The sequence below is a fragment of the Vipera berus genome (genome assembly GCF_964194415.1).
Source record: "Vipera berus genome assembly, chromosome: 4".
NCBI classification, from domain to species: Eukaryota; Metazoa; Chordata; class Lepidosauria; order Squamata; family Viperidae; genus Vipera; species Vipera berus.
The window spans coordinates 79,899,695-79,922,576 of record NC_138206.1 but is presented as its reverse complement, the minus strand read 5'-3'; the positions used below and the strand labels follow the sequence as shown (position 1 = coordinate 79,922,576).

At 42.4% G+C, this 22,882-nt stretch overlaps 1 protein-coding gene across 1 annotated transcript in view; it reads right to left on the bottom strand.

Annotated features, from left to right (window-relative positions):
• Positions 1-20,601, bottom strand: part of ASMTL (acetylserotonin O-methyltransferase like) — a 64,318-nt gene extending 43,717 nt beyond the window's left edge. The window contains exons 1-2 of the mRNA XM_081326453.1: positions 20,429-20,601; positions 2,904-3,035 (exon numbers count right to left, since the gene is read on the bottom strand). Of these exons, the coding sequence (XP_081182579.1) occupies positions 2,904-3,035; positions 20,429-20,521 (225 nt within the window). The 5' untranslated portion in view covers positions 20,522-20,601. The remainder of the gene's footprint in view (positions 1-2,903; positions 3,036-20,428) is intronic.
• Positions 20,602-22,882: the final 2,281 nt, after the last annotated feature.

Sequence of the window (22,882 nt, the reverse complement as noted above, 5' to 3'; positions counted from 1 at the left end):
CCCAAGCTAAAATAAAGCTGCAGCTGGGTAGCCAAACTGGAATTGAATTGCGAAAGTCTTTGGAAACAGATGAACAGTTCCAGAAAAATAGACATGTGTGCACAATCAAAGACAGACTACCCTGGGCGGGGGAGAAGTTATATATACCGGCCACCCAAAGGATCAATTTCATGTAGTTGTGCCATGATACACCTGGCCAATTGTTAGGAAAGATTTAGATGAAGCTAGCAAGCATACAAAAAGAGAGTTGAACCCACACCATTCAGTGTAGGAGAAATGGTATATTTATCTACAAAATACTTAAAATCCCTACAGCCCTGTAAAAACCTTGGACCAAAATATATAGGACCTTTTCCAATTAAAAGAATCATAAACCCAGTAACAGTAGAATTTGTTGTTGTTAGTTGCGAAGTCGTGTCCGACCCATCGCGACCCTATGGACAATGTTCCTCCAGGCTTTCCTGTCCTCTACCATCTTCTGGAGTCCATTTAAGCTCACGCCTACTGCTTCAGTGACTCCATCCAGCCACCTCATTCTCTGTCGTCCCCTTCTTCTATTGCCCTCAATCTTTCCCAGCATTAGGCTCTTCTCCAGTGAGTCCTTCCTCCTCATTAGGTGGCCAAAGTATTTGAGTTTTAGCTTCAGGATCTGGCCTTCTAAAGAGCAGTCAGGGTTGATCTCCTCTAGGACTGACCGGTTTGATCGCCTTGCAGTCCAAGGGATTCGCAGGAGTCTTCTCCAGCACCAGAGTTCAAAGGCCTCAATTCTTTTGCGCTCAGCCTTTCTTATGGTCCAACTTTCACTGCCATACATTGCAACTGGGAAGACCATAGCCTTGACTATACGCACTTTTGTTGACAGGGTGATGTCTCTGCTTTTTAGTGTGCTGTCTAGATTTGCCATGGCTTTCCTCCCGAGGAGCAAGCGTCTTTTAATTTCTTGACTACAGTCCCCATCTGCAGTGATCTTGGAGCCCAGGAAAATAAAATCTGTCACTACCTCCATTTCTTCCCCATCTATTTGCCAGGAATTGAGAGGGCCGGATGCCATGATCTTGGTTTTCTTAATGTTTAGTTTCAACCCAACTTTTGCACTCTCCTTCTTCACTCGCAACAACAGACTCTTCAGTTCCTCTTCACTTTCTGCCATTAGAGTGGTATCATCTGCATATCTTAGGTTGTTGATATTTCTTCCAGCAATCTTAATTCCAACTTTTGACTCCTCTAGCCCTGCCTTTCTCATGATGTGCTCTGCATATAAGTTAAATAGGCAAGGCGACAGTATACAGCCTTGCCGGACACCTTTCCCAATTTGGAACCAATCAGTGGTTCCGTGTCCAGTTCTCACTGTTGCTTCTTGGCCCGCATATAGGTTTCTCAAGAGACAAATAAGATGTTCTGGTACTCCCATCTCTTTAAGAACTTGCCACAGTTTGTTATGATCCACACAATCAAAGGCTTTAGCATAGTCAATGAAGCAGAAGTAGATGTTTTTTCTGGAACTCTCTAGCTTTCTCCATGATCCAGCGTATGTTGGCTATTTGATCTCTAGTTCCTCTGCCTCTTCGAAATCCTGCCTGTACTTCTGGTAGTTCTCGATCCACATACTGCTGGAGTCTAGCTTGTAGGATTTTAAGCATAACTTTACTAGCATGAGAAATGAGTGCAATGGTGCGATAGTTTGAACATTCTTTGGCACTGCCTTTCTTTGGAATTGGAATGTAAACTGATCTTTTCCAATCCTGTGGCCACTGTTGAGTTTTCCACAGTAGAATTAGAACTACCCAAAAAGCTTAGGCAAATACACCCAATTTTTCACTGCAGCTTGTTGAAAAGGGAACAACAGTCAACCTTACGGCCAAAACCCCACCTCCACCACCTCCAATCATGGTTGAAGGAGAACAACACTTCGAGGTAAAAGAAAACCTAGATTCTAGAAAGTATCACGGAGCAATTCAGTACCTAGTAGCTTGGAAACACCTTCCCTCCTCAGAAAATGAGTGGGTCCATAAACGTCACATCAGAGCACCGAAGCTGCTAAAGAAGTTTCATACAGAATATCCCAACAAACCAGGCTAACATATATATTTTTGTTTCCTCTACAGGTGGATCTCCCCTATTTTTAAGGGGGGCAGGATGTCAGAATCCATTTATATTTCATTTCTAACTATCTCCTCTGTGCAAAAACCAAATCTCATCTTCCCCTGGATTCTGCCATTCCCAAGAAGGAGAGGGAACAAGCATGGGGTTTTATTGCTTTCACTTCCTTCATTAAATGTAACCTTTTATTTATTCCGCCTGTCTGCTATCCATTACAATGTAACCAATTGCTTTCTTACTAGGCATTCTCTTTGAACTTACCGGGCAACCATAAGAGGGGGTGAGGGGAAAAATTACGACCCTCCAGGATCTGGTTTGTTTCTCCGAAGGAAGTGTGAGGAGCTATGGAAATGATCGTGCTGCAAACAGATTATCTTTCTTTTCCCACGATCGACTTACCACCTGGAGATTGGCTGATCTGGAACTGACCAAATGAACTGTGGGGAGAGTTTGCTTGGGGGCACTTTAAAATTATCGAGATGTAAGGGAATGCCTCAGATCCTGTCTATTATGCCTATCTCCTATTTCTTAGTAAAGGATCCTGCTTGGAAAACCCTGTTTCCAAGAGTGCTGCTTTCTTAAGAAGTGGGAAGAGGTGGGTTCTGACAGACATGTTAAATTGATGATAGACCCATTATTTCACCCACTGACTTTCTACTAAAGGGGGTAGTAATTTGCCTGTTATTTGATGCCAAAAGAAAGATATAAGAAAAAAACCATGCTAATAAATCAATGCAAGCAACAAACCAGACCCATCAATAAAATAAAATAAAATAATAACCTTAATATGGAATTAGGCTCACCATATGCATTCTATTTGCCACTTCAAGTGCCTTCTGTTTTGCAGTTTCTACAGCATATTGATATGGGGCTGAAAAAGTTGACTTCTCAAGTGTTTCTTTGAACCATGACGGAACAACTTCAAACCGGAGACCCTGTTAAACAGAAGAGTACATAAAACAAGGGGGGAAATCATGCAAGGTTTATATTTTATAGGCTGCAACTTTAATCAACCTTGTTCTGAAGTGGATGGTATTAAGTAGTCTTTAATCAACTGTTGATTAAAGACTACTTAATACCATCCTCTTCAGAGCTGCAGACTGCAGTCTGGAATATCTAGCATCACAGATGCAACAAGAAAATATAGTACACTAGCTTTTCCCATTTCACCTTTCTACTATACTAGTAGAACTTAACTACCGTATATACTTGAGTATAAGCCGACTCGAGTATAAGCCGAGACCCCCAATTTCACCCCCAAAAACTGGAAAAAGTTATTGACTCGAGTATAAGCCGATCCGCCGTTCTGCAAGCCTCTGCCGCCAGCAGAGGCTCGATCCGCCATTTTGCAAGCCTGAATACACAGGAATACCCTGTGTGGCCGCGGCTCGTCGGCAGGTCTCCGTTCCTCCTGCCGACCTTTGGGGAGGTTTGGGCGCCTCCCCAAACCTCCCCAAACGTCGGCAGGTCTCCGTTCCTCCTGCCGACCTTTGGGGAGGTTTGGGCGCCTCCCCAAACCTCCCCAAACCTCGGCAGGTCTCCGTTCCTCCTGCCGACCTTTGGGGAGGTTTGGGCGCCTCCCCAAACCTCCCCAAACCTCGGCAGGTCTCCGTTCCTCCTGCCGACCTTTGGGGAGGTTTGGGCGCCTCCCCAAACCTCGGCAGGTCTCCGTTCCTCCTGCCGACCTTTGGGGAGGTTTGGGCGCCTCCCCAAACCTCTGCAGGTCTCCGTTCCTCCGCACAGACCTGCCGACCTTTGGGGAGGTTTGGGCGCCTCCCCAAACCTCGGCAGGTCTCCGTTCCTCCTGCCGACCTTTGGGGAGGTTTGGGCGCCTCCCCAAACCTCCCCAAACCTCGGCAGGTCTCCGTTCCTCCTGCCGACCTTTGGGGAGGTTTGGGCGCCTCCCCAAACCTCGGCAGGTCTCCGTTCCTCCTGCCGACCTTTGGGGAGGTTTGGGCGCCTCCCCAAACCTCGGCAGGTCTCCGTTCCTCCTGCCGACCTTTGGGGAGGTTTGGGCGCCTCCCCAAACCTCCCCAAACCTCGGCAGGTCTCCGTTCCTCCTGCCGACCTTTGGGGAGGTTTGGGCGCCTCCCCAAACCTCCCCAAACCTCGGCAGGTCTCCGTTCCTCCTGCCGACCTTTGGGGAGGTTTGGGCGCCTCCCCAAACCTCCCCAAACCTCTGCAGGTCTCCGTTCCTCCGCGCAGACCTGCCGACCTTTGGGGAGGTTTGGGCGCCTCCCCAAACCTCCCCAAACCTCGGCAGGTCTCCGTTCCTCCTGCCGACCTTTGGGGAGGTTTGGGCGCCTCCCCAAACCTCCCCAAACCTCGGCAGGTCTCCGTTCCTCCTGCCGACCTTTGGGGAGGTTTGGGCGCCTCCCCAAACCTCCCCAAACCTCGGCAGGTCTCCGTTCTTCCTGCCGACCTTTGGGGAGGTTTGGGCGCCTCCCCAAACCTCGGCAGGTCTCCGTTCCTCCTGCCGACGTTTGGGGAGGTTTGGGCGCCTCCCCAAACCTCCCCAAACCTCGGCAGGTCTCCGTTCCTGTTTGGGGAGGTTTGGGCGCCTCCCCAAACCTCCCCAAACCTCGGCAGGTCTCCGTTCCTCCGCGCAGACCTGCCGACCTTTGGGGAGGTTTGGGCGCCTCCCCAAACGTCCCCAAACATCGGCAGGTCTCCGTTCCTCCGCGCAGACCTGCCGACGTTTGGGGAGGTTTGGGCGCCTCCCCAAACCTCCCCAAACCTCGGCAGATCTCCGTTCCTGTTTGGGGAGGTTTGGGCGCCTCCCCAAACCTCCCCAAACCTCGGCAGGTCTCCGTTCCTCCGCGCAGACCTGCCGACCTTTGGGGAGGTTTGGGCGCCTCCCCAAACCTCCCCAAACCTCGGCAGGTCTCCGTTCCTGTTTGGGGAGGTTTGGGCGCCTCCCCAAACCTCCCCAAACCTCGGCAGGTCTCCGTTCCTCCGCGCAGACCTGCCGACGTTTGGGGAGGTTTGGGGAGGCGCCCAAACCTCCCCAAAGGTCGGCAGGAAGAACGGAGACCTGCCGAGGTTTGGGGAGGTTTGGGGAGGCGCCCAAACCTCCCCAAAGGTCGGCAGGTCTGCGCGGAGGAACGGAGACCTGCCGAGGTTTGGGGAGGTTTGGGGAGGCGCCCAAACCTCCCCAAACAGGAACGGAGACCTGCCGAGGTTTGGGGAGGTTTGGGGAGGCGCCCAAACCTCCCCAAACGTCGGCAGGTCTGCGCGGAGGAACGGAGACCTGCCGAGGTTTGGGGAGGTTTGGGGAGGCGCCCAAACCTCCCCAAACGTCGGCAGGTCTGCGCGGAGGAACGGAGACCTGCCGAGGTTTGGGGAGGTTTGGGGAGGCGCCCAAACCTCCCCAAACAGGAACGGAGACCTGCCGAGGTTTGGGGAGGTTTGGGGAGGCGCCCAAACCTCCCCAAAGGTCGGCAGGTCTGCGCGGAGGAACGGAGACCTGCCGAGGTTTGGGGAGGTTTGGGGAGGCGCCCAAACCTCCCCAAACAGGAACGGAGACCTGCCGAGGTTTGGGGAGGTTTGGGGAGGCGCCCAAACCTCCCCAAACGTCGGCAGGTCTGCGCGGAGGAACGGAGACCTGCCGAGGTTTGGGGAGGTTTGGGGAGGCGCCCAAACCTCCCCAAACAGGAACGGAGACCTGCCGAGGTTTGGGGACGTTTGGGGAGGCGCCCAAACCTCCCCAAAGGTCGGCAGGTCTGCCCGGAGGAACGGAGACCTGCCGAGGTTTGGGGAGGCGCCCAAACCTCCCCAAACAGGAACGGAGACCTGCCGAGGTTTGGGGAGGTTTGGGGAGGCGCCCAAACCTCCCCAAAGGTCGGCAGGAGGAACGGAGACCTGCCGAGGTTTGGGGAGGTTTGGGGAGGCGCCCAAACCTCCCCAAACGTCGGCAGGTCTGCGCGGAGGAACGGAGACCTGCCGAGGTTTGGGGAGGCGCCCAAACCTCCCCAAACGTTGGCAAGTCTCCGTTCCTCCGCGCCCTGCCTGCCTACTTCTTTCCGCTGCGGAAAGAAGCAGGCAGGCAAGGCGCGGAGTTTGGGGAGGTGCGCGCGCACCTCCCCAAACCTCCCCAAACTTCGGCAGGTCTCGGACGGCGGTGGCTTGGGAGAGGTGCGGGCGATCCCGGAAGCACCAAAGCCTCGGCCGCGCACAAGTCCTCGGTAAGTTTTTTTGTTGACTGGAGTATAAGCCGAAGTGGAATTTTTCAGCCCAAAAAGTGGGCTGAAAAATTCGGCTTATACTCAAGTATATACGGTATTATCTCTCAGAAAGTAAGGGCTGCCTGAACTGACTGAGTGAAGTACAACAGTAACAAAATGTTCTTTATATTATGATAAAGCCTTCTTCTTGCTACACTTGAATGATATCTTAATCATGCTTAAAGACATTATTAATAAAGTAAAAGTTTAAGGTCTTAGGAGCAAACTGTTTCACTAATTCTCACAAATTTCATATAGAAGATATTGGAGGAATAAACAACTGGCTAGCTAGAATCCTAAACTATGTTGGTTGCTTGTCTCCTTTGAATTTAGCTGCCCTTCAATTACAAACAGAAAAATTCTTATGCACCTTATGAATTCACAGATTTCTTAACCACTTAGTGAACTCAGCATCCTAAGTGTAATATAAGCAGCAAAGGAAAATTTTAAGGAAAAATTAGAATATATAACGCTAATATGATTATTAGGTTACAATTCTTCATTAGTAAGATAACTAAAGCAGAGAGTGGGACAAAAAGATGGACCGCTTCTACACCATATAATCATAATTTCATCTTATAAAGATGGACCATATCTAAACCATGTAATCTTTATAAATCCATCTTATAACTTATCTTATATAAAGGAGAGCTGTTAACTTACAGTGGCAAAAAACTGAGGAGTCTGATAGCACATTCAGCTAACAAATTGTATTACAATATATAAGCTATGGCTCACAAAAGCTTATGCATTTTAATAAATTTTTTAATCAGAATAAGTGTTACTACTAGACTTCTTAAAATGGAATCGAACAGTACATCACCAGCTTTCACATTAAGTTTCATTATTTGCTGAGATTACTTCAGTTTGGACCTAGGCTTCTCCTGAAAGCTATGGAAATAACCCCACAATATTTCATCCTCAGTTTTTAAAAATATAAACCTTTTTTAATAAACAGCAAAAGGGTGATTAAAACATTGATTTTGGACAGTTACAAATGGACTAAAGGTTCAGGTAGATTTGAAGTAAGATTTTGAAATTAATTATAAGAAACCTTCCAGTGGGAAAATAGACATTTTTAATTCTATAAAAAAAGATAATAGGATGGGACTTTGAAGGCTGGTTGCTAGAAGGAATTGGGAAATTCAAGATTATAATTAAAGGAGAAGAATACTTAAATTTGACTTATTAATATAGAATGGATCAAAATACTATAATAGCAGAGGTTTGGAAGGGTAGTTGTAAGCAATGGACATGGGATATTCAAATAACAAACCAAAAGAGCAATCTGGATAACTTTTCTATATTGGATTTACAAAATCCTCCTAAACATTTGGAGGATTTGTAAAAAGAGACAAAGAAAAAAAATGAAATCAAGTTCTAAGACAGTACTGAAGGGATTAAAGATCAAGTAAAAACAAGGAATATGATTTTGCTTATTTGACTAAGGTTAAAATGTAGTTAACTCTGGTAAGTCTTAATGAACTTTTTTGGTATTTTTTCACTTATTTTTTAAGCACTTGTGATGTATTTTTTATAATGTACATATTTTTGAATGTTGTTCCTTTTGTTGTTTGCTTTTTTCTATTACTACTTTAAAAGAAAAAAAAATTATAAAAAAAGAATGAGATATGGGAAAAAGATAATTTGTTGTATTTTAAGAGAAGTAGTAAGTTACTAAAATTGTTTATACTTATTATGAAATTTATTTATATACTTTTATTTTTATCTACTATATTCTTATTTTTTCTTTCTTTTCTGTCATTTTTCTGCAATTTCTGAATATTTTTCTTTTACCTTAATTTGTATTTATTCTTACTGCTTATTAAAAATCTTTAATGCAACTATTACAAAAGAGTATAACCCTAAGACTTTGAATACATATATAAGTCTGAACAATGTTCTTCCAGTCCATCTTAATAAGTTTAAGAAACTGCTGACTCGAATTTCACATGTCAGATTGAATTTCATATAACAGCCATGCTTCTGTCCTGTTCAATCTATGTTTAAATTTATTTAAATGGATATATTTACATTATCTTTTAAATCTTTTATTTGTAAACCATCAAGAGTCATCTGGACAGTGAGAGAGTGGTACTTAAATACAATAAATATTAATTCAAAAGCCCATTTGTTGTCATTTTTAGTCTTTATGTTACAGTAATAGTTAGCAGTTATTTCTAATCATTCCATTTGTTTGTGCTTTTTTATGCTTAAGCAATGGCTGTGGTACATAAGGATTTTATGTTATCCATAACAATTAATTATTGTGATGGTTTATGTCCAGTATTATTAAACAGTTTAGGGCAGAATATAGCTACTCAGTCTGACCCTAAATTTGCCATACATGATTAATTTGGTACTGAACTTTATCATTGATTAGCCAGTATGCCATATTAGAATACAGAATACAAAACACAGAATGCATGACTAGTTTCAGAATCTGTTTCATCATGTGTAACAGTAGCAGTGCAGATGCCATCTAGACCCGTACCAATTGGGTTTCAGGCCCGGGTACAGCACGGAGACGGCATTGGTCGCTCTGGTGAATGATCTCTGGAGGGCTCGGGACAGGGGATATTCCTCTGTCCTAGTCCTATTAGACCTCTCAGCGGCTTTCGATACCATCGACCATGGTATCCTGCTGCGGCATCTCAGGGGATTGGGAGTGGGAGGCACGGTTCTTCAGTGGTTCTCCTATCTCCTGGGACGTTCACAGTCGGTGTTGGCAGGGGGGCAGAGGTCGACCTCGAGGCCTCTCGTTTGTGGAGTTCCTCAGGGGTCGGTCCTCTCGCCTCTCCTGTTCAACATCTACATGAAACCGCTGGGTGAGATCATTCGTGGTTTTGGAGTTGGGTATCATCAGCTTTTTATTTCGACCCCAAACCACCCCAGTGATGCCCTCGACATGATGTCCCGTTGCCTGGAGGCGGTTTGGGTCTGGATGGGGAGGAACAGGCTTCGACTCAACCCTGACAAGACTGAGTGGCTGTGCGTACCGGCATCTCGGGATATTCAGAATATTCCATCTCTTTCCATGGGGGGTGAGTTATTACCTCCCGTAGATAGGGCTCGCAACTTGGGAGTCCTCCTAGATTCACAGCTTTCTTTAGATCATATAGTAACTGTGACTAGGGGGGCCTTCGCCCAGGTTCGCCTGGTGCGCCAGTTGCGGCCCTATCTAGACTGGGATGCCTTGCGTACGGTCACTCATGCGCTCGTGACCTCTCGCTTAGACTACTGCAACGCTCTCTACATGGGGCTGCCCTTGAAGACCACTCGGAGGCTCCAACTGGTGCAGAATGCAGCCGCGAGAGTTGTGTTGGGAGTCTCCCAATACTCCCATGTTACACCTTTGCTCCGTGAGCTGCATTGGCTTCCAGTTGTATTCCGGGTGAGATTCAAGGTGCTGGTAATGACCTACAAAGCCCTACATGGCATGGGTCCGGAGTACCTTAGGGAGCACCTGCTGCCGGCATCAACTTCCCTCCGCCCAGTGCGCTCCCACAGAGAGGGCCTCCTCAGGGTGCCACCGGTCAGAGAATGTCGTCTGGTGGCCCCCAGGGGGAGGTCCTTCTCTGTGGGTGTGCCGGATTTGTGGAATCGTTTACCGGTTGAGCTCCGGATGGCGCCCGACCTTTGCTCCTTCCGACGGGATCTAAAGACCTACTTGTTTGAACAAGCCGGCCTGGCCTGATGAGTTTGGGTTTTATTATTGTTCTAACATATCTTAACTTATTGTTGTAAGGTATTGGGCACGTTGTTTAATCTTTTCTTAATTTTTGTATCTTTGTATTTTAGTATTTATTGCCCTGTTCACTGCCCTGAGTCCTTCGGGAGAAGGGCAGTATACAAATAAAATTATTATTATTAATTATTATTATTACTATTACTATTATTATTATTATTATTATTATTATTATTATTATTATTATTATTATTATTATTATTATTATTATTATTATTATTGTGACATTTCTTTTTTCTTGAATCACTCTTAAATATGATAAATAAGCTGATTTGATGGGGTATATTCCTTTATATATGTCACAAAGGTACAGGTAGTCCTCAATTTACAACAGTTTATTTAGTGACTGTTCAAAGCTACAATAGCATTGAAAAAAGTGACATAACTATTTTTCACACTTATAACCATTGCAGTATCCCCATGGTCACATGATCAAAAGTCAGCACTTGGCAACTGATTCATATTTATCATGGTTGCAATGTCCCTGCGTCACATGATCACCTTTCCAACCTTCTGACAAGCAAACTCAATGGGAAAAGCAGATTCACTTAACAACCATGTTACCAACTTAACAACCATAATGATACACTTAACAAGTGTGGCAAGAAAGGTCAATATTGGGCAAAATTTACTTAACAAATGACTCACTTAGCAACAGAAATTAATTGTGGTCATTAGTCGAGGACTACCTGTATTGCAAATCATGCTAAAGGAAAATAAATAAAGGTTATTCTTTTATAAATGGTACCAAATGGTACCAAATGACACCAAATGTAACACCAAATGTAACACCAATGAATTGTATCAAAGGTAACACTAAGATGTGGGGGCCATCTATTTCCTGCTTAGACAGAGAATTCACACATGGTAATCAACAAAGCTCCTTTGAAATGTTAAAAAGGATACTCACCTCAAGAAGGTGAGTAAAACAAGATAGTATAGTGACGGATGTAAGGAAGTTGTTACAATAAGTCTTTTGGAAGTAAAGGTTCAAAGAAGATCTTTTTGACTTCAAAGGCTGACTTAAGTTACTTAAGGGGGGGCATGTATCGAGAAAAGAAAGTATAAATGCTTGCTTTGAAACTTGCTCAGTGTGCTCTTTGAACCCAATCCAACTTAGGAAGGGTCTAAGAGGCCGCGTTTGCAAACGCTTTCTTTATTATTTTCTTTATTATTTTCAATTTCTTTTCAATAAATCTTTGTTTTTGTTAACCAGACTTGTCTTTGAGTTGTGAGTATCAAATTTTGGGTTTTTAAATCTCACAATCTTGGCGCCCAACGTGGGGCTTGAAAGAGCCTCTTGGGGCGAGCTGTTCTCAGTAAAGTCCAGGGGCGCGCCTGTTGATTTCAACTGCCTGGAGTTGTCTGAGATCTAGCTTCCCATTGCAGGCTCCGAGCCAAACTAAATTAACAATTCTGGTCTACCAAATCAAAGAATAGGAAAAAGGAAGAGTCAACAACTGAGGCCTAGGACCAGGTAACCCAGTGCACTGGCCCAGGTAAGAAACTTTTGCCCCGAAGGAGGGAAACACGCAATTGTACCTTGGTGGTCAGGAGAGCGATTGTGGGAGGTTTCTGCGATAATGGCTGTGTGAGTGTGATGGGCTGTGTTCCGGGAACACTGGTAAGTCCAAAGCGAGTGTGGACCTGAAAGGTTGCATTTCCTTAACCCGTGAGGGGAAAGGACAGCCTGAAGGGAAGCGAAGTGGTGTTGAAAATTTTGAGTGGCCATAAAATCGAGAACCTCAGGGAACCATAATCAGGGAAACTCTCAAAGAAGATGGGCAATTGTTGTAGTTGTTGTTGCAAACCTGAAGAAAAGAAAAAAACTATAAAATTAACTAATCGAGATATAGAAATTCCTTCTGATAGTCCATTAGGACAATTACTAAGTCAGTGGGATGATGAAAATTTGGAAGCATGGACTTGTAAGATAACAAAGAGCAGAATGATAACTTTGTGTTTAAAGAAATGGCCTCATTATGTAATTAGTCCACCTGATTATCATTGGGACCGGTTGGGAGAGCCAAATAAATATTGGATAGGAAAGTTAGAGCAATATATTCTTAAAAGACCTACCCTAAGCAGTGAAATACCATACGTAAAGCCATGGTATTTTGTGAATTGGGAAGGACCAGTACCACCAGAGGAAGATAAGATTTTTAAATTGAAGGAGGAAAGACCGGGATGGGATCCTTTAGAAAACCTCCCTTTCTCACCTCCTCCTCTTGCTCCCCCTCCACAAGTAATACCAAATGCTCCAGCCTTAGAGGATGATCAAGGAGCAGTAGGGGGAGTTGAAGAACAACCTATAGCTGAAAGAACACGAAAAAGAGAGAGAGAGAGAGAAAATGAAAAAGAAGAAAAATTATATCCTTTGCAGCAAGTCCCTCGGGGCATAAATGCACAGGGACAGCCAGTGATGGGTTATGTAGCAGTAAATATCACAGCTACTGAATTAAGGGAATTTAAGCAAAGAATAAAGAAGGTTCAAGAGGAACCCCAAACAGTAGCTGAAGAGTTCTCTGCCTTTTTAGGTCCCAATACATACACGTGGGATGAACTCCAGTATTCTCTGGGTTTTCTATTTACTCTGGAAGAGAGGGATCTAATCCGAAATGCTGCTATGGCATATTGGAAAGACCATCATTCAGGGGCAAATGATCCAACTCCTGAGGAAAAGTTTCCATTACAAAGACCAGATTGGGATAATAACAATCCCGCCCATAGGCAGCAAATGGATGATTTAAAACAAATAATTATAGAGGGCATTCGGAACTGTGTGCCCCAAAGCAAAAATATCAGTAAAGCTTTTAATGTAAAACAGAAGAAGGAAGAGTCACCAGGGGAATACTTAGAGAGACTTAGAAACCAGATGAGAAAATATGGAGGAATGAGAGAAGAAAGTGAAGGTTTTAGACAATTATTAAAGAGTCAGTTTGTGATTGGAGCATATGGAGATATACAAAGAAAAATACAGAAGATGGAAGGATGGGGAGAAAAGAGTATAATGGATTTGTTAGCAGAGGCTCAGAAAGTATTTGTGAATCGTGATATACAAGAGCGAAGAGAAGAGAAGAAAGTGTTATTGTCAGCAGTAGGACAAATGATGGATAAGAAGTTAGGAGATCAGAGGGGACAAAGAAGAGAATTTGGGAATCAAGAGAGAGGAAGAGGAAGAGGGAGAGGCAGGAAAACTATGGGATTGGGTAGCAAGAACCAGTGTTTCAGTTGTGGAAAGGAAGGGCATTTCGCAAGAAATTGCCCACAGCAAATGAGAGAAAGGGAAAGAGAGCAGCAAGTATATAGGCTAATGGATGAGGATGAAGAATAGGGAGGTCAGGGGCCCTTGATATTAAGGTTCCACCAAGAGCCCTTGATAAACATACAAGTGGGACCCGAAAAACAGGAATTAGTGTTCCTAATAGATACCGGGGCTTCTAGGACATCTCTGACAAATATACCCCAAGGCTGCCATTTAATTAATAGTACAATAAGAATTTCGGGGCTAGCCGGACGATCTTTTGAAGTCCCTCAAATAGAAGAAATAACTCTTAAATGGAAAAACTATGAAACCCAAGATTCAACCATTATATGTCCCAGCGGCTGGAGTAAATTTGTTAGGAAGAGACGTACTCAAATGTTGGGAGTGGGGAATACAAATACTTAGGGAACAGATGTTAATATTGACTGAACAAAATGAGGAAGAAATAACTCCAATAGTTTGGGCCACAAAGGGAAACCGGGGAGGATTGCAAATAACTCCTATAAAGATTACTCTTAAAAACACAGAGCCCATAAGGCAGAAGCAATATGAGATTAGTTTGGAAGGAAGAAGAGGGTTAAAACCAGTAATAGAAGAATTAATACAAGACGGATTGTTGGAACCAGCCATGTCTCCATATAATTCTCCTATCTTAGCAGTTCAAAAACCTGATGGAAATTTCCGCTTGGTGGTAGACTTGAGAAAAATCAATAAGATAATTGTATCTCGACACCCTGTAGTTGCTAATCCCTACACATTATTGAGTAGAATCCCTCCAGAGCATCAATTGTTTAGTGTAATTGATTTAAAGGATGCTTTTGGGGCTTGTCCACTTGATCCTGAATCTCGGGATGTGTTTGCATTTGAGTGGGAAGATCCAGATACAGGAAGAAAAAGCCAACTCAGATGGACAGTGTTGCCCCAAGGGTATACTGAAAGCCCTAACTTATTCGGCCAAATCCTAGAACAAATTCTGGAAAAATTTGAAAAAGATCCAAAATTATCTTTGATACAATATGTGGATGACTTATTGCTCTCAGGGGAAAAGAAACAGGATGTAGAGAAAGGAACTAACGACTTGCTAAATTATTTAGCATCTCAAGGGTTGAGAGTATCTAAAAACAAACTCCAGTATGTAGAAAGGGAAGTGAAATATTTAGGGCACTTGATAAGTAAAGGCAGCAGAAAAATTACTCCCTCTAGAATAGAAGGAATAATAACACAACCACTGCCAAAGGATAAAAAAGCCCTTAGGAAATTTTTGGGATTAGTAGGGTATTGTAGACAATGGATTGTAAATTATGCAGAAACAACTAAACCATTGTACTCAAAACTGATAAATTCCGAACCATGGGAAATCCAATGGTCGGAGGAAGAGAAAGGGAAATTTCAGGAACTAAAGGAGAAATTAGAAAAGGCACCTGTCTTATCGTTACCAGACTTAGAAAAAACATTTCATCTTTTTGTCGCTGTAGAGAATGGAGTAGCCAAAGGGGTTCTAGCCCAGAAATGGGGAGGACTGAAGAAACCTGTGGCATTTTTATCAAAACTGATGGATCCAGTAATAAAAGGGTGGCCGGTCTGTGTGCAAGCAATCGCAGCTACTGCCTTGCTAGTTCAAGAAAGCAGGAAGATAGGTTTTGGAGGGGCAATTGTGGCGAGTAGTCCACACCAAGTAAGGAATATTTTGAATCAGCAAGCTCAAAAGTGGATGACAAATTCTAGGTTAATGAAATATGAAAGCATTTTATTAGAAGATCCAAGCTTAGTGATCGTGACTGAAGCTAATGTAAACCCAGCTCAGTTTCTAAGTGGAGAGAGAGATTCACAAGAAATAGAACATGATTGTCTAGAAGCAATTGATTATCAGACCAAAGTGAGGGATGATCTAAAAGAAAGTCGAATAGGAGGATTAAGGACTTTGTTTATAGATGGAAGCTCCAGGGTAATAGAGGGGGAGCGAAGAAGTGCCTATGCCATAGTTGAAGGGGAAACATGGAAAACTGTGCTAGCTGAGAGATTACCAAGTCAGTGGTCTGCTCAGACTTGTGAATTATATGCGTTAAAAATGGCTCTGAAGGAACTGGGAAAGGAAGGTGGTAACATATACACAGATTCTATGTATACTTTTGGAATAGCGCACACTTGTGGAAAAATATGGAAAGAAAGGGGGTTGGTGAATAGTAAGGGGAAGAGATTAGCAAAGGAAGAGTTAGTCATTGACATTTTAAATTTAATAACTATACCTCAGGCATTAGCCATAATACATGTAGAAGCACACCAAAAGGGAGAGAGATTTGAAGTCTATGGCAACAATTTAGCAGATGAAAGAGCCAAAGAAGCAGGACTCATGGAAAAGGAAAAAGTTTTTATAATGGTACCTGAAATAGAAGAACAAAGGGTACCAAAGTTTTCCAAGGAAGAGGAGGAAGAAATGGGGAAAGAGGGGATAGTTCAAAATGCAGATGGGGAGTGGATATTGCCAGATGGGAGAAAGATGTTAAACAAACCTATCATGAGAAATCTGATTGAGAGGTTACATGAAGGGACACACTGGGGGGCACAGGCTTTAATAGATTTGATACACAGAAAATATGTATGTAAAGGAATATATAGCCTGGCCTTACAAATGGTTAGAAAATGTATGGTCTGTCTAAAAACAAATAAAGCGGCGCTAAGAAAACAACCAATGGGGGGAAGGGAGTTGGCAATATGACCTTTTCAGAGAATTCAAATTGACTATACTGAATTACCAAAAGCAGGAAAAATAAAGTTTTTGCTTGTCCTAGTGGATCATTTAACTCGATGGGTAGAAGCTTTTCCATGTGTGAATGCAAATGCTAGCACCACGGGTAGAATATTGTTAGAAAACATAATACCCAGGTATGGTCTTCCTGAAGTAATAGACAGTGACAAGGGGACGCATTTTACGGCAAGGGTAGTAAAATTAATTAATGAGGCCATAGGAATTAAATGGGATTATCACACAGCTTGGCACCCCAGTAGTTCTGGGATTTCTGAACGTGCTAATCAAAAATTAAAACAAACTTTGATTAAATTAATGGAGGAAACAAATTTACCCTGGAATAAATGCCTCCCCTTGGCCTTATTAAGGATACGAACACAACCACGTAAAGATATTGGATTGTCATCATTTGAACTCATGTTTGGAGTACCTTATATGGGGAAGGAGGGATTGCCACGAGTTGAACTGAAAGATAAAATAATAAGAGAATATGTACTTGAGCTGTCCAGATGTTTTTCTCTCTTGCGACAGAAAGGCATTCTTGCTCAAACTCCACCCTTGGACTTTGCAGCACACCGATACAAAGCAGGGCAGTGGGTGTTGATAAAAGCCTGGAAAGATGAAAAACTAACTCCAACTTGGGAGGGACCTTACATCGTCTTGTTAACTACTGAAACAGCCATCCGGACAGCTGAAAGAGGTTGGACTCATTACTCCCGAGTGAAAGGGCCCATGCCAGCCCCAGAGAGGTGGAAGGTGGAATCTCACCAAGGAGATCCACTGAAGTTAAAGCTTTGAAGGACCTAATGGACTCTTGACAGAAGGAGGGGTAAAGAGACATAAGGACTAAACATTGCATTTTTTTTATGCTTCCACTCCCAGAGAAAAGCCAAGATTGAGAAAAATCCAATATCTCCAGGAGGTGCTGGTTTTGTATGTGCCTTTGTGGATGTTGTTGTTGCTCCCATTATATTGATTGCATTTTATGTATGGGGTGTAAGATAGAGTGTGATATTAAGATCATAGAGGATGTATTGGAACGTTACTGGGTGGTACTTGGGAGTTCTTCTTATTATACTCTTAAAACCTGTCCAACCACTAGAACCATGTACGCAATGTGTAAAAATGACAAAAAGGGAAGGGAAAATTGAGAAAACAATGATATACCATACTATGATTCCTGAATGTTTACAAACTAACTTAACAGACTGCATTCAAAATGACACACAATATAAACGTTGTCACACCAACATAGGGGTAGAATGTTATGACCCAAAAGCAATAGGACCAGTAACTGCAAAAATGTGGGTGTATGCTTATAAGGGAGGGGTAGGTGCAATTCAGATGTTCTCATTAAGTCAAATCAGACGAGGTTACATAGCCCATAATGAAACCAGGGGCGGAACTAGTGTGGGGGTGTGCTTTGATGCTTGCCAAGCTATTAATAATGGACAAGGATCTGATAACTCGTTTGGGGTGAGATGTGAAAACTTAGAGTGGGAAAGAAATTATATAAAAGAAAGGAAGTATTTATTTCAGAAAGTGCATATATTAAGTGCAGTACCTGTTGCCTTTGCTCCAAGCTATGATTATTGGTACACTACTACGGTCCCAAATGAGAGAAGTATAGGTCCAAAGGAAGTGAATATTAGTATCGGAAGTACCAGGACTGATTGCACTCAAGGAAAATGTAAACCAATGTGTATACATATAAATCAGTCATTAGAAAAAGGAATTCAATATAAGGACTTTGGAATAGGAATTGATGGAACTGAAAAAGACCCGTGGGGGTGTCTAGTATTAAAAATAGAAACAACTAAAATAAAACCAATACGCAAGAGTATCTTTTGGTCATATTATCAGGAATTTGAAAAATTAGAATTACCTGAATTTCCTAAGAAAACAGTGAATATGTTTGTACAATTGGCTGAAGAAATTGCTAAAACTCTAACAGTAAGAAATTGTTTTGTTTGTGGAGGAACAAATATGGGAGAACTATGGCCATGGGAGGCTCAAGAATTAAAACATGACATTGTGGTGGAAATGTGGAAAAATAAAAGTCTCAAGTTCACAAAAGGAAAAGAGGGAACATGGGCATTAACCACAAATTTAGTAGGGAAAGTATGTTATGAAAGACAAAGAAAGAATAGGACAGTAGCAGTAGGAGACATGATTTGCTTGGCTGTATGGAACAATGACAGTTGGTGGGGAGGAAGTGGAATATCAAAGAAAAGAGACATTAAGTGAAATAACTGAGATGGCTTATTTAAAAGATCCTGAAAACGACACCCTGGACTGGGTAGCCCCGGAAGGTATGTATTGGATATGTGGAAAATATGCCTATGGGTATCTTATTCTTAGGAATTATTTATTATTTATTTATTATTCTTAGGAATAATAAAGCCAAGTTTTTTCCTTCTCCCCATTGAACAAAAACAATTGCTGGGACTAACTGTATATGATGATTTATCAGATAAAGTCCAAAAGAAAAGAGCCATACAACCAAGCAATATGAAAATTGGAATCTGGAAAGATGATGATTGGACTCCAGAGAAGATCATCAACTATTATGGACCAGCTACATGGGCGGAAAATGGCACTTTAGGTGCCAGAGAGCCCATCTATATTCTAAATAGGGTAATTAGGCTACAAGCAGTGCTTGAAGTAATTACAAATGACACTGTAAGTACTCTAACGCATTTAGCTAAGGAAAGTGTAAAGTCTCAAACTTACATTATGCAGAATCGGTTAGCCTTAGACTACTTATTAGCTCAAGAAGGAGGTGTGTGTGGAAAATTTAATCTGAGCAATTGCTGCATTGAAGTAGATGAGAGTGGTATGGTAGTAAAGGAAATTACAGACAAAATGATAAAATTAGCTCATGTCCCAGTCCAAACCTGGAAGGGGTTGACCTTAGATGGGGTGAATAATTGGTTTGGAGGGTGGTTTGCAAATTGGAAAGAACTAGCAAAATTTGCAATACTAGGATTCTTGGCTATTATGTTTTTACCATGTTTGATTCCTCTCATACAAATACTAATAAGACGAACAATGAAAAGTATGACTTTAATAACATCTTCAGTTGAAAATGGGAAAAAAGAAACAATGCTAATAATGAAGGTAGGAAAACAAGGGTTGGGGAAAGAAGATTCAGAATACAATAACTTGCTTCCACACAAATTTGAAAAAAAATTAGGAAATGATGAATTCCTAAAAGTATAAAAGAATAATTCAGGTAGAAGAGAAAAAGGGTGGAATTAAAGGAAAATAAATAAAGGTTATTCTTTTATAAATGGTACCAAATGGTACCAAATGACACCAAATGTAACACCAATGAATTGTATCAAAGGTAACACTAAGATGTGGGGGCCATCTATTTCCTGCTTAGACAGAGAATTCACACATGGTAATCAACAAAGCTCTTTTGAAATGTTAAAAAGGATACTCACCTCAAGAAGGTGAGTAAAACAAGATAGTGTAGTGAAGGATGTAAGGAAGTTGTTACAATAAGTCTTTTGGAAATAAAGGTTCAAAGAAGATCTTTTTGACTTCAAAGACTGACTTAAGTTTCTTAAGGGGGGGGCATATATCGAGAAAAGAAAGTATAAATGCTTGCTTTGAAACTTGCTCAGTGTGCTCTTTGAACCCAATCCAACTTGGGAAGGGTCTAAGAGGCCGCGTTTGCAAACGCTTTCTTTCTTTATTATTTTCAATTTCTTTTCAATAAATCTTTGTTTTTGTTAACCAGACTTGTCTTTGAGTTGTGAGTATCAAATTTTGGGTTTTTAAATCTCACAATGCATTAAGGCATTATTACAACATGCACATTCTCAAAATCAGATCAAAAGTTAAATCTATTGCAATATCCTGTTTCCAAATCTTTTTGGGAAACCTACAAGCTGGAGATAAATTTAATACAGTACACTTCTGATTACTGTATGCCAAAGGAGGATCGATCCCTCAGATCTCAGAGGTGCCCCATATTTATGGGAACAGCAGGTGGGAGCATTATCCTCCATTGATTTTTTTACATCCTGTTATATTGATGTCTACAGCTACATCTGATGAATTCCATAGGAAGCAATCATGTCTACGGTATGTGTATGCTCTTCCTTTCACAGATGTGCTGTCTATGGATACAATTACTTAGAATAAGATGTTCCTTACTCTGATCTTCCATGTGATAAGCTTTCTCAAGTTTTTAACGGTGTACTACTCTTGTAGTTGTTAAAAATCTAACAGCTCTGCCTAGATCTGGTTTGGTTTTTTTATTTTTGGAAATGCAAGGAATTCTTCGAAGCCCACGAACCCAGCACAGGGCCGTTTAAACTAGTCAGTGCACTCACCGCGTTAGTTAAGATCTCCTGCCTGCGCGGAGAGCCGCTTGCCAGGACTACTCTTTTGTCGACCAGTTTTTTAATGACCGGGTTGAGCACCATGCCTGCAGCCGTCGTGAAAGCGACTTCGCAAAAAGCCGAAGAACTAGAACCACCCAACAAAGCCAGACCGCCAACGGACAACCGACCAGATCCGCGGAGGGGCGGAGTCCAAAGAAGACGTTGCTCCTTCCTCTCGCCCTCTGCGCTCTGATTCGCCAATGTGAGCAGCTCCTATAGCTGGGGTGAAGATCTCTGGCCCCTTTATGACTGGTGGATTTCAACTCCCAGAATTCTGGGAGTTAAGTCTCCAAGTCACGAAGTGGTCAGAGTTCCCCAATTTCTGTGCTGGGAAGGATGGTGAAAGGGCTTTTCTCTTTCTCGGCTCCGGTCTTTTTTCATCCCGAGGAAGAAGAATATTAGTTGAGAATTGCTGAGGAAAATGCTCTTGAAATCCTTGCCCAAGCAAACTTACGCGCCTATTCAGATCCCTCCTCAAAAAAAATCAAAGATTGCATCACATGTGTCCTTAGTTGAAAGGACACTTGACAGTTTTGTAGAACTGAACTACATTATATTCTGCCACTGTTGATATAGTGGGCTAAAGTATGGGATGCAGCTTACAAACCTGCAATTGCAAAACTAAATCTCTTAGCTCTCTTAGAAGGTTCAAGTTACTATTTAACCTAGCTTCAAAATCCTAATGGTCTCTTTATCATCTCTAACGGGAATGGGCATCTGGATTTTTGCAGTAGGGATCTGAAGCCTCACAATTGACATGCTCTGGGTTGTGCAAAACCTTGAACCATAAACTATCCAGATGGGTACAATTTATATAGCTAAGCTAAAAAAATAACAATTGTTCTCTAATTAAGTTCAGCACTTTGCAAAGCTTGTAACCAGCCTGGCTAGATATGTTGTTTAGACATACTATTATATCTTGACCTCTTGAGCCATATTTGCTTATTTTGGCATGAATGAACATGGCATTTTGGAGGTTTAACCATAGTTCATGGTGTAGAACGGGTCCCCAACCCCCGATCCATGGACTGGCACTGGGCTGCAGCATGCCAGAAACTGATCAGCGCAAACAAGCAAAGCCCCATCCATGAGATGCAGGTAGCACACAAAACCACTCACCCCCTGGTCCACGGAAAAAACTCTCTCCACAGAACCAGTCCCTGGTGCCCAAAAGGTTGGAGACCTCTGGTGTAGAATGCATGAACAGCCATATTTAAAGAAAACAAAGTCTCAAATTGATGGGAATTTGTAATTGTGGTATAAAATGGCTGTTTTGCAGTACAATGCTCTAAAAGGTAACAGAATGACCAGTGATATCAGGAAATTCTGATTTAAAGTTACCTTCCTTTGCAAGTGGCATGAAACAAGAAATTATCTTGCAACTTTAAATATTGTAAGATGCCTGGAGTCACCTACATGTGAGTTGAGTGGCTATATACATTTGTTCAATAAATAGTTTAATAAATTAATACTTCCCTGTCAGATCTAAACTGCAGACCAAAGCTGTGAAGTCCTAGGAGTGACTGATGTTCAATAAAATTGGGGAAAGGTCTGACTATAACAGCATGAGTTTTCTAAATTAAAATGTACTTTGTTAGATATTGGAAAAGTTTGAAAGGAAAGAACAAATTATTTGAATTCATCATGAAAGGAATAAAATATTCAGAATTTTTTTTCTGCTTAGAATTCTGGTTTGAGGAAGGTTGGGTAGATGTAAAATTTAAACCTACTTAATGGAAATTTTCTCATGCTAGTAAAGTTATGCTTAAAATCCTACAAGCTAGACTCCAGCAGTATGGGATCAAGAACTACCAGAAGTACAGGCAGGATTTCAAAGAGGCAGAGGAACTAGAGATCAAATTGCCAACATATGCTGGATCATGGAGAAAGCTAGAGAGTTCCAGAAAAACATCTACTTCTGCTTCATTGACTATGCCAAAGCCTTTGATTGTGTGGATCATAACAAACTGTGGCTAGTTCTTAAAGAGATGGGCGTACCAGACCATCTTATTTGTCTCTTGAGAAACCTATATGTGGGCCAAGAAGCAACAGTGAGAACTGGACACGGAACCACTGATTGGTTCAAAATTGGGAAAGGAGTCTGGCAACATTGTATACTGTCACCCTGCCTATTTAACTTATATGCAGAGCACATCATGAGAAAGGCAGGGCTAGATGAATCAAAAGTTGGAATTAAGATTGCCAGAAGAAATATCAACAACCTAAGATATGCAGATGATACCACTCTAATGGCAGAAAGTGAAGAAGAACTAAAGAGCCTCGTGTTGCGGGTGAAGAAGGAGAGTGCAAAACCTGGGTTGAAACTTAACATTAAGAAAACCAAGTTCATGGCATCCGGCCCTCTCAATTCCTGGTAAATAGATGGGGAAGAAATGGAGGTAG